The sequence below is a fragment of the Trematomus bernacchii genome, unplaced genomic scaffold (assembly GCF_902827165.1).
Source record: "Trematomus bernacchii unplaced genomic scaffold, fTreBer1.1, whole genome shotgun sequence".
Classification (NCBI taxonomy): domain Eukaryota; kingdom Metazoa; phylum Chordata; class Actinopteri; order Perciformes; family Nototheniidae; genus Trematomus; species Trematomus bernacchii.
Genome location: NW_022987671.1, coordinates 893,732 through 913,361, shown reverse-complemented (window position 1 = coordinate 913,361; position 19,630 = coordinate 893,732). Strand labels below are relative to the sequence as shown.

The 19,630-nt window shown below is 41.8% G+C and overlaps 3 protein-coding genes across 3 annotated transcripts in view; 2 read left to right on the top strand and 1 right to left on the bottom strand.

The window, feature by feature from the left end:
- The window catches only part of LOC117487470 (GTPase IMAP family member 9-like), a 406,332-nt gene that overhangs the window by 284,660 nt on the left and 102,042 nt on the right, over positions 1–19,630 (bottom strand). The window lies entirely within an intron of this gene.
- LOC117487458 (unconventional myosin-X-like) overlaps positions 1–19,630 on the top strand; it is a 47,122-nt gene that overhangs the window by 18,091 nt on the left and 9,401 nt on the right. The window contains 10 exon segments of the mRNA XM_034136081.1: positions 3,866–3,972; positions 4,091–4,345; positions 5,683–5,722; positions 7,725–8,445; positions 8,757–8,980; positions 9,600–9,720; positions 17,271–17,514; positions 18,737–18,832; positions 19,072–19,165; positions 19,319–19,374. Of these exon segments, the coding sequence (XP_033991972.1) occupies positions 3,866–3,972; positions 4,091–4,345; positions 5,683–5,722; positions 7,725–8,445; positions 8,757–8,980; positions 9,600–9,720; positions 17,271–17,514; positions 18,737–18,832; positions 19,072–19,165; positions 19,319–19,374 (1,958 nt within the window).
- On the top strand, positions 13,150–16,348 carry LOC117487434. Its single transcript, XM_034136051.1, has 4 exons — positions 13,150–13,237; positions 13,424–13,887; positions 14,006–14,620; positions 14,742–16,348. The coding sequence occupies exons 1-4, from the start codon at positions 13,201–13,203 to the stop codon at positions 15,573–15,575; spliced, it is 1,950 nt and encodes a 649-aa protein (XP_033991942.1). The 5' UTR covers positions 13,150–13,200; the 3' UTR covers positions 15,576–16,348.

Here is a 19,630-nt window from a genome sequence, read left to right as displayed (position 1 = left end):
ATGAGAATACGACTTTGCTTTTCAACTTGCATGCTTTACTCCAGAACAAACAAGGCCACTATAGAGAGTGTGTCTTAGCACCTGAAAACCCTTTAAAGAGCTTCTCTCCAAAGTGTTAAATCATTCAATTAAATAAGTCCACTTTGTGTTTAAAGCCTCCATATATTCATTTGGACATTCATGAGTGTGTTGCACCTGTTAGAAACAAAGCAACAATGATACACCACCATGTACCTGATCTTCAGATGAGTCCGTAGGAGTATTGTTGTATTAAATGTTGTGAAAAACTCCAGATAATATTCAATAAAAAAAAGGAAGGTTTGCTTTTCAACTTGCATGGTTAACTTTCAAACAAACATGGCTACCTTGGTGCGTGTGTGTAATCTGATCCACAAAGCTGTTAAATCAATCAATCAATTATATATGTCCGACATTGTTGTGTCTTGATCCCTCTGTATATTCATTTGGACATTCATGAATATGTTGCACCCGTTAGAAACAATGCCATCGTTCACCAGATGTACAGGCGAGTCAGTGGGACTTTCTTTTGCAATTAAGTCTCGTTACAACTCATGAGAATATGTTATTGGATTTTAACCAGTGTGTGTTGGAAGCCCTTCATAGAGCCTCTCTCTTGCATGGTCCATTGGCTTGTGTCTTGATCCCTCTGTATATTGACTTGGACATTCATGAGTGTTACAGGCGAGTCAGTGGGACTTGTTATCAGTTAAGTCTCGTTAAAAACTCCTGAGAATATTCAGATTTTAAACACAAGGTTTGCATTTCAACTTGCAGGCTTCACTTTAGAACAGACATGGCGTAGTGTGTGTCTCTCCACCTGAAAAGCCCCTTGTAGCGTCTCTCATGGACACAACTGAATCACAAAGCTGTCCCTGCTGCTGTAAGAATTAAATATGTCCCACAGAGTAATTGGTCCATTGGTTTGTGTCTTGAAGCCTCTGTATATTTACGTGGACATTCAGGCGAGTCAGTGGGACTTTTATTTGAGTAAGTCTTGTTAAAAACTCCTGAGAATATGTTGCTTGCATCCTTTAGAACAAACATGGGTTTTCTCTGCACCTATAACCCTTTATACGTCCTCCCTCATCTGAACCACATGTCCCTGTTTCTGTAACCCTTTCAATCTTTTCTATCCCCCTCGGAGGGATTGGTCCACTTTGTGCCGCTGCCTCTCTTCAGGAGATTTACATCGACCCGTCCTCATCTCCTTTCTCTCGGCACATGTCCTCACTATTGTCCGGGAGTTGTTTCATGCTCCTCTTTTACAACCTCAAACTTAATTTCCTGGAAGAGAGGCGGCTGCTCTCGGCGGGCCTGACCCGTCACGGTGGGAATCCAAAGTGAACCGAGGCTTAGCGCGGCTTTTGTTGAGCTAATTAGCATAGAAATGATTAAAGGGGATTAGCTGTTCGATCCATTGGGATGCAAATGTGTGCATGAGGACACACTTTCAGAGCATGTGTGATTCATGTGTACTTAGGAAGTGTGTGTGTGTGTGTGTGTGTGTGTGTGTGTGTGTGTGTGTGTGTGTGTGTGTGTGTGTGTGTGTGTGTGTGTGTGTGTGTGTGTGTGTGTGTGTGTGTGTGTGTGTGTGTGTGTGTGTGTGTGTGTGTGTGTGTGTGTGTGTGTGTGTGTGTGTGTGTGTGTGTGTGTGTGTGTGTGTGTGTGTGTGTGTGTGTGTGTGTGTGTGTGTGTGTGTGTTGTGTGCATGCGTTTGTGTGTATGTTTCAGTGTGTGTGTGCATGCGTGTGTGTGTGCATGCGTGTGTGTGTGTGTGTGTGTGTGTGCAGGGCCATGAACTGCATGTTTCCTTTTTTAATTAACCTGCTCGTTAGTGACGTCCAAATCACCCTGACGAGTTTACATTTCCTCTGCTAAAATCTCATTAGTGCTTCACCACTGAGGATGTCACTCTGCCAACATCACACACACACACACACACACGCACACACACACACACACACACACACACACACACACACAGAGAGTACATCATTCAACAGGAGAACCGTGACATTTCCCCACTGTCTCCCTCGTCCCATATCTCATTCCCCCCCCCCCCTCCCTGATTGGATTAACGTGGGTTTCTCTCTATGGACGGCAGCTTGGCTCTGTAACTGGCAGCTGCACTAAATGTCGGTAAAATCTCTTTTCACAGAGAGAAGTCGCCCAAATCACGGGCTGCAGTAATCTGCGGTGGTGCACAAAAGAAGAGGAGGGTCTGAATTTGATTTACGTCGCCGGCTTTGTTCACGCCGATTGTTCCTCTGTCTGTTAAAATGGGGATGTTATAGAAAAAGGAGGGACTGTCTCTTTTTATTCTGTTCACTTGCAAATTCATAATGTGTGTGTAATACAGTTATGGATGTGATTTGTTAAGAAGAGAATGGGGCTTTTAATGCCATTCAGCAGTCTCCATTTTTTATTCTGCCTGTAAAAAAAGACTAAAGGGCTGCCGTTGAATAGCGTATTTTTAATATACAATTTTAGTTACATACATAGTAGAGTGGTGCAGGAATGAGTCCTAAAACACGGAAATTATTCAGCATTTTAGCACTTCCTGTCCCTTTTGCAATGGTTTTCTGAATGTTTTTTCGGTTGTTAGTCTGGAATAAGGTCTGTGGTTAACAAGCTGAAGAGATTTTAATTATACGACATAAAATATGTCAGTAAATACCCCACTGGTGAATAAAAAAATGGCAGTTGCTAACAAGTGTCTAAATGAGACGACTAAACATCATCACGCCCAACATTAGCCTCCTTTAGCTTAGCGGTGGTGACGTGAAGTCATGTGACCGTGCTGTAGTTCCTTTATAGCCCCACATTAGCCACCTTTAGCTTAGCGGTGGTGACGTGAAGTCATGTGACCGTGCTGTAGTTCCTTTATAGCCCCACATTAGCCACCTTTAGCTTAGCGGTGGTCACGTGAAGTCATGTGACCGTGCTGTAGTTCCTTTATAGCCCAACATTAGCCACCTTTAGCTTAGCGGTGGTGACGTGAAGTCATGTGACCGTGCTATAGTTCCTTTATAGCCCAACATTAGCCACCTTTAGCTTAGCTGTGGTGACGTGAAGTCATGTGACCGTGCTGTAGTTCCTTTATAGCCCAACATTAGCCTCCTTTAGCTTAGCGGTGGTGACGTGAAGTCATGTGACCGTGCTGTAGTTCCTTTATAGCCCAACATTAGCCACCTTTAGCTTAGCGGTGGAGACGTGAAGTCATGTGACCGTGCTGTAGTTCCTTTATAGCCCAACATTAGCCGCCTTTAGCTTAGCGGTGGTGACGTGAAGTCATGTGACCGTGCTGTAGTTCCTTTATAGCCCAACATTAGCCGCCTTTAGCTTAGCGGTGGTGACGTGAAGTCATGTGACCGTGCTGTAGTTCCTTTATAGCCCAACATTAGCCGCCTTTAGCTTAGCGGTGGTGACGTGAAGTCATGTGACCTTGCTGTAGTTCCTTTATAGCCCAACATTAGCCGCCTTTAGCTTAGCGGTGGTGACGTGAAGTCATGTGACCGTGCTGTAGTTCCTTTATAGCCCAACATTAGCCGCCTTTAGCTTAGCGGTGGTGACGTGAAGTCATGTGACCGTGCTGTAGTTCCTTTATAGCCCAACATTAGCCGCCTTTAGCTTAGCGGTGGTGACGTGAAGTCATGTGACCGTGCTGTAGTTCCTTTATAGCCCAACATTAGCCACCTTTAGCTTAGCGGTGGAGGCGCGTATTTCCTCTTTCCTCCATCCTCCCCCTTCCAATCCTCTAGTCTCGTTTCCTCCTCTCTGGGTTCCTCTCCTCTCGTTTCCTCTACTCTTGCTTCCTCTAATGATGTACCTTCCTCTCTCCCAGGTGTTTCTCCGGGAGTCTCTTGAGCACCGCCTGGAGAAGCAGAGAGAGATGGAGGTGCTGAGAGCCGCCATGATCATCCAGGCTCACGTCACAGGATACATCGCCAGGTCAATATTCAAAACTCAACATGAACTAAACATTTGTATTACTATAAAGCCTTAAAAAACTAAATTCTAAGTTGTGAATGAACTGCATTGATGTCCTGTTTCTCTCCCCGACACACAGGAAGCAGTACAGGAAGCTGCTGCAGTGCATTGTGGTCATTCAGAAGAACTACCGGGCGTTTTACTGGAGGAGGAAGTTCCTGTTGCTTCGCTGGGCCACGCTCACCTTCCAGAAACGAGTCCGAGGCCAAAGAGCTCGCCGGGCCTTCAGCCAGCTGCTGGAGGAGAGGAAGAGGAGGGAGGAGGAGGAAAAGGAGAGGAAGAGGAGGGAGGAGGAGGAAGAGCTCTGCAGGAGGAGGGAGGAAGAGATGGAGAGGTAGGAGACAAGAGACAAGAGGAGGGGGAGGAGTTGCTGTCATGCATCCTTTTTTAACACTTAATACTCAGTGTGGTGCATGTCACCAGATTAATGGACATCGCAAACACTTGTTTTTACTTCAAATTTAAGACAGCTTTTCAACTGTTAGGAAACGCTTTCTGTCTTTTTGAACATTAAAGCATGGAAACATGTTACAGTAGAGACACGACATACAAATACGAACCACAAAAGCAGCATAATATGTCTTCTTTAAAGGGGACCTATCATGCAAAATGCACTTTTGTACGTCTTTTCTACATGAATATGTGTCCCCGGTGTTCCAGGGAACTCACCAAGTGTCAGAAAACACAACCCTCTCTATTTTCCTCCATACCCAAATCTCTAAAAAAGGGGCTGCAACGGATCTGATAAAAACTGATCCAGATTTGAACACTGTCCTGACGTCAGGACGGTGGCGCTACGGCTATTGGGCCAACTCCACCAATCAGGAGGAGACAGCCACGGCCATTGACGTTCGAAAGCGCTGGAGACGCTGTAGTACATATGCCAGGCCTGTAGGTGGTGCTGTTCTCACTGAATCAGCCCTTGCTAAAACAGAGCTAGAAATGGTCAAATTGAGCAAAATGAGGCATGGCTAAAATGCATGATCTGTTTGGTATTTTGAAAAAAAAAAAGTATAAATATGCCTTATATAGGTATGGTCCTACACTATATTATTCAAATATAGCATGATAGGTCCACTTTAAGACATTATCATTTCAATGTTTTCCCCACACAGAACACTACTGCCTACATTTCTCTGTACACCACACATTATTTTATTGTTTCTCCGCTATTGTTGTCTGTCTGTCTGTCTGTTTAAAAAGCCCACCTTCCTATACAGTATGTGTGTCCTAGATACTGTATGAAAAGTGACTCTGACAGGCTTAAAAGGTCGACACGTGTGCACTTCCTAAAATCCCCAATTCCCAGAAATAATATCCAGGACGTGACCTCTGCTTCCTGAACGCTATCTGCAGCCCCGAGGGAGGCGGACTCTAATTAGTGTAAAATGAAACCACGATGATTCAAGCTCCCAGTAGACACCCTGATTATCATTTACCAGCATGCATTTATGTACACTTACTTTGATAGTATTACTCCAAAGTAAAAAGTGGGTTTTATATGAATGACGTACACTTCCTGTCTGACCTTAACAATCTTTATTCTTGATGGGTTTTACGGGATTTAAGTGCAACGAGGGACGGGAAATGTAATTACTTTTTGTTTTCTGTAAATCTTATCTTCTGTTTCAGTCTGCTAATGTGTGTGTGTGTGTGTGTGTGTGTGTGCAGGGAGAGGCAGAGGATGGAGGCTGAGAGACTCGCCGCAGAGGTACGATGAAGCTGATTATTATTATTTATAGTTCATTTGGTGGAAAAAAGGAATTAGTTTTCCATTTTAGTAAGATGAAAAAAGATGCAAGGGACGGAAATTGCTGCAGTGAACTCAGGACAAATGACATTTGGAAATGTTATAACTTTTGAATTTGTGTATTTATTTTCTCACTTTATGAGTAGACTTTTATATTTGTAATGAGAAAATGAGTGGGACTTTTTGGGTACCAGGAGCACAATAAATGAGAAATGGAAGGGGGGTTAACCACTAACCAGAGATGGCAAAAGTACACACATCCTTTACTCAAGTAGAAGTACAGATACTCGTGTTTAAAAATACTCTGGTGAAAGTAGAAGTACTGACTAAACTTCTTTACTCAAGTCAAAGTAAAGAGGGCTTTGAAATGTACTTCAGTAAAAAGTACCCATAACTAGCAGCTGTTTTAAAGAGTACCTGACCTCCCTTTATATTAATAGAACAATAATGTCATTGTTAGCTAATGAATGTTTCCATGCTGAACAACGGCAACATGACAACGTTTTCATTGGTCCCTCTTCTTTAGAGAAGACCAGGAAATGATGGATACACGGATCGTGTTCAAATCAATAGGCACGCAATGACTCTAAATAATAATGATCACGCCACCAAACACACATTCAAACTAAAGGAACCAGCCTGTTTGGGAAATGTGAGAAGTAGAAAGTACAGGTATTTGAGTTCAACATGTAAGAAGTAGAAAGTACAGGTATTTGTGTTCAACATGTAAGAAGTAGAAAGTACAGGTATTTGTGTTCAACATGTAAGAAGTAGAAAGTACAGGTATTTGTGTTCAACATGTAAGAAGTAGAAAGTACAGGTATTTGTGTTCAACATGTGAGAAGTAGAAAGTACAGGTATTTGTGTTCAAAATGTGAGAAGTAGAAAGTACAGGTATTTGTGTTCAACATGTGAGAAGTAGAAAGTACAGGTATTTGTGTTCAAAATGTAAGAAGTAGAAAGTACAGGTATTTGTGTTCAACATGTAAGAAGTAGAAAGTACAGGTATTTGAGTTCAACATGTAAGAAGTAGAAAGTACAGGTATTTGGGTTCAACATGTAAGAAGTAGAAAGTACAGGTATTTGTGTTCAACATGTAAGAAGTAGAAAGTACAGGTATTTGTGTTCAACATGTAAGAAGTAGAAAGTACAGGTATTTGTGTTCAACATGTAAGAAGTAGAAAGTACAGGTATTTGTGTTCAACATGTAAGAAGTAGAAAGTACAGGTATTTGTGTTCAACATGTAAGAAGTAGAAAGTACAGGTATTTGTGTTCAACATGTAAGAAGTAGAAAGTACAGGTATTTGGGTTCAACATGTAAGAAGTAGAAAGTACAGGTATTTGGGTTCAACATGTAAGAAGTAGAAAGTACAGGTATTTGGGTTCAACATGTAAGAAGTAGAAAGTACAGGTATTTGTGTTCAACATGTAAGAAGTAGAAAGTACAGGTATTTGTGTTCAAAATGTAAGAAGTAGAAAGTACAGGTATTTGTGTTCAACATGTAAGAAGTAGAAAGTACAGGTATTTGTGTTCAACATGTAAGAAGTAGAAAGTACAGGTATTTGTGTTCAACATGTAAGAAGTAGAAAGTACAGGTATTTGTGTTCAAAATGTAAGAAGTAGAAAGTACAGGTATTTGTGTTCAACATGTAAGAAGTAGAAAGTACAGGTATTTGGGTTCAACATGTAAGAAGTAGAAAGTACAGGTATTTGTGTTCAACATGTAAGAAGTAGAAAGTACAGGTATTTGTGTTCAAAATGTAAGAAGTAGAAAGTACAGGTATTTGGGTTCAACATGTAAGAAGTAGAAAGTAAAAAGTCTACAGAAGAATAAGTAGTGGAGTAAAGTACTGATACCAGAAACATGTACTTAAGTACAGTAACGAAGTATTTGTACTCCACTACTTCCCACCTCTGCCTCTATCCCTAACTCCTAAATGTGTTTATTTCTCCGTCTTCAGGCTGAGGAGATCAGACGACTTCAGGAGCTTCAGCTGGAGGAGAAGTTGGCCTCTTTGGCTCTTCTTCAGTCTGCAATAGCAGCTGAAACACCACCCAGAACGGAGGGTGAGATGGAGTCAGGAGAAACTGGAGAGGATGCATCCAATCAGGAGGAGGTGATCCGTCCTCACGAGGCCAATCAGGTGGAGGAGATCCTGCGCCTAGAGCGGGAAATCCAGTCCCTCCAGAGGCAGAAGGAGCGTCAGGAACTCTCTCTGACCGAAGCTTCGTTAAACCGCCTTCAGCTTCTCCGGGATCAGGAGCTCCGGCGCCTGGAGGACGAAGCGTGCAAGGCGGCGCAGCAGTTCCTCGACTCGCTGAACTTCGACGAGATCGACGAGTGCGTGAGGAACATCGAGAGCTCCTTGGGAGTGGAGGAAGAAGAGGAGAAGGAGGGTGGACGGAGGAGGAGAGGCGACGAGGAAGAGGTGGACGAAGGGTTTGGAGCGGACGATGACGCGTTCAAAGACTCGCCGAACCCGAGTGAACACGGCCATTCGGACGGACAGCGGACAAGCGGGATTCGAACGAGCGACGACTCGTCTGAAGAAGACCCGTACGCCAATGATGGAGTAACCCCTCCACTTCCACCAACCCCTCTGCTTCACCCAGCGCTGCCTTTACTTCCAGTGCCTCCCAGTGCTTCATCCAGCGGGGACTCAGCCTTCTGCCACCCCAAAGGTGCAACTCTTATTACTTTCAAATCCAGGCTGAAGACTTTTCATTTTGCAGCTGCTTTTCATTTAAATATTTATATCCAGGAATGGCAAAAGTACACACATCCTTTACTCAAGTAGAAGTACAGATACTCGTGTTTAAAAATACTGACTAAACTTCTTTACTCAAGTAAAAGTAAAGAAGTATGGGCTTTGAAATGTTCTTCAGTAAAAAGTACAATATGTTTCTTAATGTCTTTCATGTTTGTAAAGCACTTTGAATTGCCTCGTGTTGAAAGGTGCTGTATCAATAAACTTGCCTTGTCTTTCCCAAAGCTTCGTCCGAGGCGCAGTCAGAAGATCTGGTGGAGCTCATTCCTCCGGACGAGGACTCGGATTACGACCAGGACGACTACGATGAAGGCGCCATTGTTTCCAGTGGCAGCGTGGCCTTCTCAAACCCTCGCAGTGGGCAGTGGTCTCCGGACTACCGAGGGTCTGTCGGCACCTACAACAGCTCAGGGGCGTATCGCTTCAGCTCGGACGGGGCTCAGTCCTCGGTGAGTTGTTTAAAAATGTCTATTTTGAACAATTAAGTGTTTTTAAAGGGTTAAATTATATGTTTGATAATGATTGATGCATGAAAGTGTTCTCAAAGCTGGTAAAGGTGCAGCTAGTTTGAATGACTTTGTAGACTGCAGGGTAGCTTGTGGATTTACTCCAGGTGGAACTAAAGTCTGATTTAACACTTGATTAGATTTCACATCATTCATCCACATCTGTGAAGTAACTTGTTGGTAGATGGTTGCTGTTAAAAGGGTCAGTTAAAGCCAAACTGGTCATTGTTCTCAACTAGGCTTCATTTAGATGTAATACTTTTCACTAAGTCGGACAAAATGGTAAATGGACTGCTGTTATATAGAACTTTTCCAGTCTTTGCGACCCCTCAAAGTCAGCATTAACCCATCATACAGAGTCTAAGTTTACAAAACAAGGCGTTACAGACATTTACATACTGTTTGCCATTGGGAGAAACATGGAATTGAGCATCTTTTGACCTGAATGGTTGCATCATCATTGAGCTGATACAGAATCCTGCCAAGTAAAAACGATTGGACCTTTTTAAAATGTGTGCTCGTTATGTCTTAAATGTCTAATTTCTGTTTGTTTCTATTCCAGTTTGAGGACAGCGAAGACGACTTTGACAGGTTCGACACCGATGACGAGCTTTCGTATCGACGGGACTCCGTCTACAGCTGCGTCACGCTGCCGTACTTCCACAGCTTCCTCTTCATCAAAGGTATCCCCTTAGTACACACCTCAAAACTACCTCAGACTCTTACAGTACAAGAGGAAAGACAATTTCCATTTTGATCAATATAGTCTAGTGGGTAGAAGGGGGTATCATGCACCCCCCTGAAATATACTTCTAATCAGCTTTTCTAGATTGGAAAAATTGTGTAGAAAACGATTAGCTATGTTAAAAAGTTGGCAAATTGTCCCACGTATATTTTTTTCCCAAATTAGTGTTTATTTACCCTAAAAATCGAGTTTCACTCTTTTTACACCTTTCACTATATCTCAGCCATTATTGCAGATAACTGAACAAATAAGGTATCCAGATCCATGTTTTGAGGGTCAAGGAACACAATAAAACTATTCTTAAAGTGATCACATGTGTCTGTGGCATGCTATTATGCTAATTAGTGCCGCCATTACAAGAAAATAGCATTTTAGTCTTGTACCAAGAACGGTGTATTTTGCACCGACACAGAAATATACTTATAATCAGTGTTTCCTAAGTGGAAAAAGTATGTAGAAAATGATGAGCTATGTTAAAATGTTGTCTGGATGTCCCACATGTATTTTTTATGCAAATTAGTGTCACCATTACCAAAAACGGAATTTTCACATTTTTCACTCTATCTCAGCCAATATTGCAGATAAATGAACAAATAATGTGTCTAGACCCATGTTTTGATGGTCAAAGATCACAATAAAACTATTCCCAAAGTGATCACATGTATCTGTGGCATGCTAGTATACAGCGCTGGCAGTAGTGAAAATTCCCGCCTTTTTTCCCGCCAAAAACAAACAAGTAGCTGACTTGGCTACACACACACATTCAACCTTCAAACAAACAAGGTAAGTAGCTAACTCAACTAGACTCATGTGTTTTGTATGTTTTATATAGGTTTCTAGCTTAATTGTTGTTAACACATCATTTTGCAGCCCAAAGTAGGCTACACACTAGAACATGTGTTAGTGTTATTCTGCCCTGCAGAGGCTAACTGCAGTAAAATATGGTAAACTATTAGCTAGCTAACGTTAGCTAACTAACTAACAGTGACGTGAATGAGGGATAGCTAGTGGTGTAGCTTGTTGAATAAAGCTATTAGCTAGGTAGTGCTAGGTAGCTAGCTAGCTGTACAGCTAATGTTAATTAAAAAAAAGGCAGTAATTGTAATGCAAAACTGCAGGGCAGTATTCTTAACCCGTTAAGCCCGATTGCCCCCGGTACCACAGCGTCCCAGGGCTTGTTACAATGTAACAACCTATTAACGTTGCATACCCACTTAACGGGAAGAAACTAAGCTAACAGATGATAATAACCATTTTAACCTAAACGAAACACAATTCCAACACCAAGCGTCTAAATCAGCACTTAACGAACGCTAACGCTAACGCCACATTAGGACATGACTGGCGATTTTTCTACTTCATGCTATCTGCATAAATGACATATCATATGAAAGCTGAGATTTATCAGATTCCATTGGTATAAGTCTCATCACTGTACGACAAAACTCACTGAATTAGCAGCCAGGAAAGAGGGTTTCCATCATTAAGGGGTAGTTTTCACTATAAATAGTGAAATAGGTTATAGGTTTTTTTAGGCGGAGATTAGAATATTTTTTTTTTACTATGTTTAATCTGAATTTACTCTGACACAGCAAGATCTATATTGATTCTGACACTTCTACAGCCAACTCACAGGTGTATCATTGCTTTGATACAAAATATTATTCATATACCCCTTATAGTTGTGAAGATATAATCATTCATTCTGGGCATGTCATTTTTCGAGCCTGAGGCCTGGGCTTAACAGGTTAAACTGTGGAACATGATGGCTGCTCTCAGAACATCTGTTATAATTTTCAAAAGTTCTGATTGTATAACAGATTGTCTTTAGGCGCTTTCACACCGGAGTAATTTTCCCACAATAGTTCCGATGTAGTTCCGAAAAGTTGCGTTCACACCAAAAAAAAAAAGAACTATATTGGGATGCTCACACGCCGCAAAATGTGTGGTTCTGGATATGCAGAGATTCTGTTTGAGGCACAACTAGTGACAAGTGGATCCCTCAAGAAGAAGAAGAAGAAGACACACTTTATTAATCCCTTACAGGGAAATGTCTTTCCCCACTCTGTTGTGTTAACACACATTACACACACAGGGGAGGATATACATGCACAAACACAGAGGATATACATGCACACACATAACCACATGCAGATAGGAGAGGTGGCAGAGCAGAGAGGCTGCCAGGTACCCGGCGTCAAAGGTGTTTTAAGTGGAAAGGCATACGCAAAGTCCCTCTTTTGCCTCAAAACTGTGCGAATCAATGGAGAGGCTGTTGATGGAGCGGTTCATTGAGGAGGAAAGCGTCCTTATCACTGACCCTGCTGCACTTCTCAACATGACCCAGTCTTGCAATCGAGAGCACCTCGATGAAGCCCTCAAAGACCGCTCAACTCTAACGCTCATCGAGAAGTATCACGCCTATGAGGAGAAGGTGCTCAAGGGTCACCTGGGAAAGACAGCTGCCTTATGGATGTCATTTATTAACCACTGTCATCTTGTCTTCATGCTACTCCACTCCGTTAAGACCAACAACATCCAGTTGTTTCACAAATGCAATGGAGAGATGGCAAATATCTTCTTTGCATTTGATGGACACAACTACTCAAGGTTTGTGCTATTTACATGACAATTTACCAAATTTGCATTATGAGACAAGCTTTGAAAATAAATGTTTCTATGTGTAATCTGTGCCTTTCCTTATCTGCAGATATCTGACTTGGCTGGAGGTCTATCTGACAAACCTGGAGAACACACACCCAGGGGCCAAAGACCTGCTTTCTAAGGGTGCAATTGCGGTGGCCCGCTCAATGATACCGGGGGCACTTATGGCGCATTTCCACTACAGCGCGGAGCTCGCTTTAAGCGTGCCGTGTCATGCCGTGCCCGTTTTTGGTTGCGCTTCCACTAGGCCTAGTTACGGCCCGGCCCGGCCCGGCCCGGGGCCACTTTTTCACCTCTTTTCTGGCCCGACAAAATTGTGGTTCTATCGGGGCCAACAAACAGGGCTGAGTCGGGCTGAGTATGCTAAACTAGAGAGAGGAGCGCTGGCAAGGGGGCTACAACTACAACAAGATGGACATATTTGACCGTGATTTAATTGTAATACACGTTTCAAAATGATGCCGAAGTAACAACATACTGATACCGGTTAGTAAAAACCATGAATTAATGCTTTGTCAAGTCTGCAGACAGACGGCAGGCGAAAAACCTTTTAAAATGCGTGTTTTTCTAGATGGAGATTGGCTAAGCTAACGCAGTATATGCTCCGACCGTCCACACTCACAACAGCATGAAGTGAGTCGGCCCTGTTAAGGCCCAACGCGGCCAAGCCGTACCGAGCCGTACCGAGCCGTATCGAGCGTGGCCGAGGCCGACCGTGTAGTGGAAATGCGCCATTAGTGCAGTCGACAAGACCATGGAGGAAACGTTCATGCGCTTTGCCAAATCATCAGGTACATTATGATTTTTACCCAGACATTGAACAGATATACAGACATTGTATCAAGATTATTATATTATATAATACAATTGTATACTGCTCTCACAAAACCACATTTTATTTGATGATTTCTGAATTAAAATGCATGTAACTTATTGTGTGGGAGCAGTAGATCACATATTTGTTTCATACTTTTAAGGTGGCTTCACTGGACTATACAGCCAGTTTGGGGCATACCAGAGGTGGTGTCAAACAACCTCCACACGGGCACAGTTTTATCAAAAGACCCTTGAGATGGTGGACCTCATCAAAGACCCAGACTGCCCAAGGGCGGGGAAACATCGGGAGCTGGAGAAGGCAGAGGTCAAAAAGGGTGAGGAGGCCATTCAGCGAACCATCGTGACAATTAGGAACTTTAGGAACCCCTTCACCATCTCAGACAAGGACAGGCTCTACTCCCTGGCTTCTGGTGCTCCTGTCCTCATGGAGGTCGAGATGGACGTGCTACAAGCAGAAACTGTGGACAAGGCTGCTAAAGCTGAGTTCATCAAACGGCTACAGAGCAGAGAGCCAGCTAGCTTCTTTGACCCAATCAAAAAGAAGAAGCTCAAGACCATGGAAGCTTGTAACAAAAAGGTCACCCTCACATCCTCACAGGGAAAGGTAATGAGATGTTCCAATACCTGAGGTCTACTGTATTATTGAAATTAATTTAATAACCTTTATTTTTTATTGTTGTGACCCCATATTTGTTAATGATACACTATCAATATCATTCCAGGTCATCCAGTATCAGGAGCAAAACAATCTTGCTTTCCTGCTCCTTGTCAAGTCACAACGTGCAGAGGACCCATTGGTCTTGGAGGAACTCATGAAATATCCCCTAATGCCTGTGCCCCCTAGCCTTGGGACACCAGATGGGTTTTTCTCCAAGACTAATAAAGCGGCTCTTCTGCACTACAATCTGGAGGACACCACCCCAAAGGATCTGCCATACCCTAAGGATGCCCTGTTCATCCAGGATGGCATGGCTCTGCTCCATGTCCTCACCAACCTTCCCCCAACATGTGGGGAGATATGCCTACAAGTGCTTGATCAGATGGTGGCCAAAAAGCACTTTTTGTTCTCGACTGACAGTTACCATCCAGGATCTATCAAAGCACAGGAGAGGTTGAGACGTGGCAGTTCAGAGAAGATCATTTTGGCTGGACCAGCAACCAGGAAGCCATATGACTTCAAGATGTTTCTCACAAATGATGACAACAAAAAGCAACTCTGCCAGCTCCTGCTGCGAGTATGGAGTGATCAACAGGCAGCTTCAAGGCTGGAGAGAACAGAAATGGCAGTGCTGATCGTGGAAGGGAGAGCCCATCAACTTCTCTCCTCAAACGGCAAGGTAAATTGAAAGCCCATATTAAAAGTGATTGATGGTTAAATTATACTCTAAGTGATTATCTGTGATTTGTGTCTAGTCTCTGTCATTGTTGATCAAAGTGCAATATCCCATTGTGTATCAGGTTGAGGTACGTGAGCTCCCCACAATCTACAGCAACCAGGAAGAGACTGATACAAGGGTGGTACTCTACCTTCATCATGCTGCTGCCCTTGGGTACAAGAATGCTGTAGTCAGAACACCTGACACAGATATCTTTGTGATTCTTCTTTACCACGCTCATGCCATCAGGCTGACTATATACCTGGATACGGGGTCAGGGAAACATAGACAACTTCTCAACCTCTCTGAGCTTGCAGAATCCCTGGGAGAAGACTACTGTGCCACACTTCTTGGATTCCATGTGTTCAGCGGAGAAGACTGCACCAGTGCCTTCAAAGGGAAGGGGAAGGTGGGGCCCTTGAAAAAGCTGGAGAAGAACCCAAAGTTTCACAGGGCGTTCAGTCAACTCGGTGACAACTGGAATGTCAAGCCTGAGGTGCTGAAGCAGTTGGAGCAATTCACCTGTCTGATATATGGAGAGAGTCATGAGTCTTCAGTGGACGTAGTCCGTGCCAAGTTGCTGCGCAAAATGGTGGGGCAGGACGATAAACTCACTGCCAAGTCTAAGGTTGACCTGGCTCGCCTTCCTCCATGCTATGATGCTCTGAAGCCGCACGTCCAACGTGTGAACCATCGCGTCGCCCTGAACAAGCGAGCTGATGAATCAATTTTAGAAAAACCAAACCCCTATGATGAGGAGCAGGGATGGATGAGGACTGATGGAGTGTTGAGACCGGTGTGGTCCTGTGGTCCTGTCCTGCCAACCTCCCTGGTTGATCTCCTGGACACGACAGAGCGTGAACAGGAAGAGGAAGAGGAATTTGACTCTGATGATAGCATTGAAAACGATGATTGAGTATTAATCAGATAGTGGAGAGCCAAACCTTGACTGCTTATCTGGAATGGGAAAGAGTAGTCACATCAATACTTATATTATGATGTTTGACCCTTGCTGTAGGCTAGTACAAAACAAATAAATATTGGTTAAATACACAACATCTGTCTCGACACCTTATTTGTTCACTTACTGTACTGCAATATTGGCGTCTCTTAATTTGCATAGCATGCCACAGATACATGTGATCACTTTGGGAATAGTTTTATTGTGATCTTTGACCATCAAAACATGGGTCTAGACACATTATTTGTTCATTTATCTGCAATATTGGCTGAGATAGAGTGAAAAGTGTGAAAATTCCGTTTTTGGTAATGGTGACACTAATTTGCATAAAAAATACATGTGGGACATACAGACAACATTTTAACATAGCTCATCATTTTCTACATACTTTTTCCACTTAGGAAACACTGATTATAAGTATATTTCTGTGTCGGTGCAAAATACACCGTTCTTGGTACAAGACTAAAATGCTATTTTCTTGTAATGGCGGCACTAATTAGCATAATAGCATGCCACAGACACATGTGATCACTTTAAGAATAGTTTTATTGTGTTCCTTGACCCTCAAAACATGGATCTGGATACCTTATTTGTTCAGTTATCTGCAATAATGGCTGAGATATAGTGAAAGGTGTAAAAAGAGTGAAACTCGATTTTTAGGGTAAATAAACACTAATTTGGGAAAAAAATATACGTGGGACAATTTGCCAACTTTTTAACATAGCTAATCGTTTTCTACACACTTTTTCCAATCTAGAAAAGCTGATTAGAAGTATATTTCAGGGGGGTGCATGATACCCCCTTCTACCCACCCAACTAATAATGTGTTTTTAAAGGGTTAAATGATGTGTTTTGATTATAATGATTGATCATGAAAGTGTTCTCAAAGCTGGTAAAGGTGCAGCTAGTTTGAATGACTTTGTATACTGCAGGGTAGCTTGTGGATTTACTCCAGGTGGAACTAAAGTCTGATTTAACACTTGGTTATATTTCACATCATTCATCCACATCTGTGAAGTAACTAAAGGGATTAAATTATTTAAAATTAAATTGGGGGCGGAGTGGCGCAGCGGGCTGTGCGTTTGATCATCAGATCAAGGGGGCGTTGGGGAACTCCAGTTCGAAACCCGCTCCCGCCGCCACTGCGTCAGGCCGTTGTGTCCTTGGGCAAGACACTTCACCGGAATTTGCTCCTGTGGGTATTGTCCACAGTCCATGACCGTTACATGTATGTATACAATGTGTATCTGTAAAGCGCTTTGGGTCATGGAAAAAGCGCTATAATAAATATAAGGAATTAATTATTATTAAATACATGTAGTGGAGTAAAAGTACACCAGTTACCTCTGAACTGTAGTGGAGTTTTTTCTATGGCATACTATTCTATGACTTTCTATGAATTTTATGAATATAGTTGTTTGACATATATATAGCAAGCTGACCCCTGGACGTGCCACACTTATGGAAAGATAACCTATTAATGTGTTCTTGTGCTCTGCAGAGAGATCATATACTCAGACTTTTTATGACCTATTTATGACTTTTATGACTGACTATAATGACATGATATATAATGACTTTTTAATGTTACGTTTTAGGGATCTGAAGATGGCGAATTATCTTTAAATAATGTAATTTCTCCGTGTGCAGGCGGCCTGATCAACACGTGGAAGAGGCGCTGGTGTGTTTTGAAGGACGAGACGTTCCTCTGGTTCAGGGCGAAGCAGGAGGCTCTGAAGCAGGGATGGCTTCACAAGAAGGGCGGCGGCTCGTCCACGCTGTCCCGGAGGAACTGGAAGAAGCGCTGGTTCGTTCTGAGACAGAGCAAACTCATGTACTTCGAGAACGACGGAGAGGAGAAGATGAAGGGCGTGCTGGACATGCGCGACGCCAAGTAAGTTATTATTTTACTCCCATTGTGTTATTTTATACTGTGTTTGTTCGCTGTACAGCACTTTGGTCAACTGAGGTGGTTTTAAATGTGCTGTATAAATAAATAAAGATTGAAATTGAAGTAAGGAGTAATATATACTGTAGCTAAGAAAAACAGAAAAAGCTATGACTCACATTTCGATTTTTTTATTCGATATTTTACCATGATTTTTTATAACTTGTATGACAAACAGAAATTTGACTTTTTTATGATTTATTTTGATATACCAGACTATGACTTTACAATTTACTTATGTATGACTTTTATGACTTTCTATTCTATGACTTATTCAGGACTTTTATGACTTACTATGCATTGATTTTCTATGTCCTATTTTTGCCTAACTATAGTATTACTTTTGATCAGTTATCGATGGCTTTTTATGACTTATTTATGACATACTACACTTTGGTTAGAAGTTACGACTTACAAAACTAGGACTTTTTATGACCTATTTATGACTTTTATGACAAACTAACATTTTAGTTTTGTATGATTTATTATGATACACCAGACTATGACTTTACATTACTTATTTATGACTTCATGACTTACTATGCATTGATTTTCTATGTCCTATTTTTGCCTAACTATACCACGACTTTTTATCAGTTATCTATGAATTTGTATGACTTATTATACTGCAATTTTTTTAAAGTTATGACCTATTATACTATGAGTTTTTAGGATTTTTGTTACATATTATACTTAGACCTTTTTAAGATGTTTAATGAGATACTTTACTTTGATTTTTGTATGTATTTTTTTTACTATGACACCGAATTATTTTACCTTTTTATTGACTTTTTTTACATTTTGACATACCATACTTTGACTTTTTTATGACTTATTTATGACATACTATACTTTGAAGTTTTGATGATTATTATGAAATATTATACTAGAAGTTACGACTTACAATACTAGGACTTTTCATGACCTATTTATGACTTTTATGACAAACTATATGACTATAATGACATGATATATAATGACTTTTTGATTTTCTTTTATATGACATGCTATACTATGACTTTCTATGAGTTTCTATGACTTTTCGACAAAATCAGTTTATATCTTCTTCTGAATATAGTCTTTGGACATATATATATGAAGCTGACCCCTGCAGGTTACACACTTGTGTAAAGATGACCTATTAATAATGTGTTTCTGTGCTCTGCAGAGAGATCATCGACAACACGGGTAAGGAGAACGGGATCAACATCGTGATGCCAGAGAGGACCTTCCAGCTGATCGCAGAAACTCCAGAGGACGCCAGGTCAGTTTGTTTCTGATATCATGTGATGAACAAAACAAAACATGTACGGGAACATAACACTTATTTAATAATAACAATGCAATCAGAATCAGAATCTTTATTGACTTTTCACATACAAGAAATGTGCTTTGTATACATAACATAAACATGTATGAATGGTGATGATGATGGTGATGATGATGATGATGGTGATGATGATGATGATGATGAAGATGATGATGATGTTTCCATGGTTACAGCCAGTGGTACAGCGTGCTGAGTCAGGTGCACGGCTCCACAGAGCAGGAGATCAGAGAGATGCACGACGAGCAGGCCAACCCCCAGAACGCTGTGGTGAGTATTATGGGATGGAGAAAAAATGTAGTAAAGGTCATAGCATAGTAGGTCCAAAAAATATGAAAGAAGTTTTTACAAGGAACACAGTCATTCAATTCATGAATTCATCATTCTCTCTCTCTCTCTCTCTCTCTCTCTCTCTCTCTTCAGGGCACGCTGGACGTCGGGATGATCGACTCAGTGTGTGCGTCAGATAATCCAGAGAGGTGAGGACACATCACCTGCTCTGCTACACACACTCTGTTACACACACTCTGAGACACACACTCTGAGACACACACTCTGAGACACACACTCTGAGACACACACTCTGAGACACACACAAGTTAAAGGTCCCTTTAAAAGCATCAGGATAAAGTATCTTGTGTTGTTCTCAATTGAGCCACTAGGGAGTGCTGCTGTATTTTACAAAAATAATAATAAATAATCGTTTTTTTTTAAATAATTGACGTTTCTCATTAT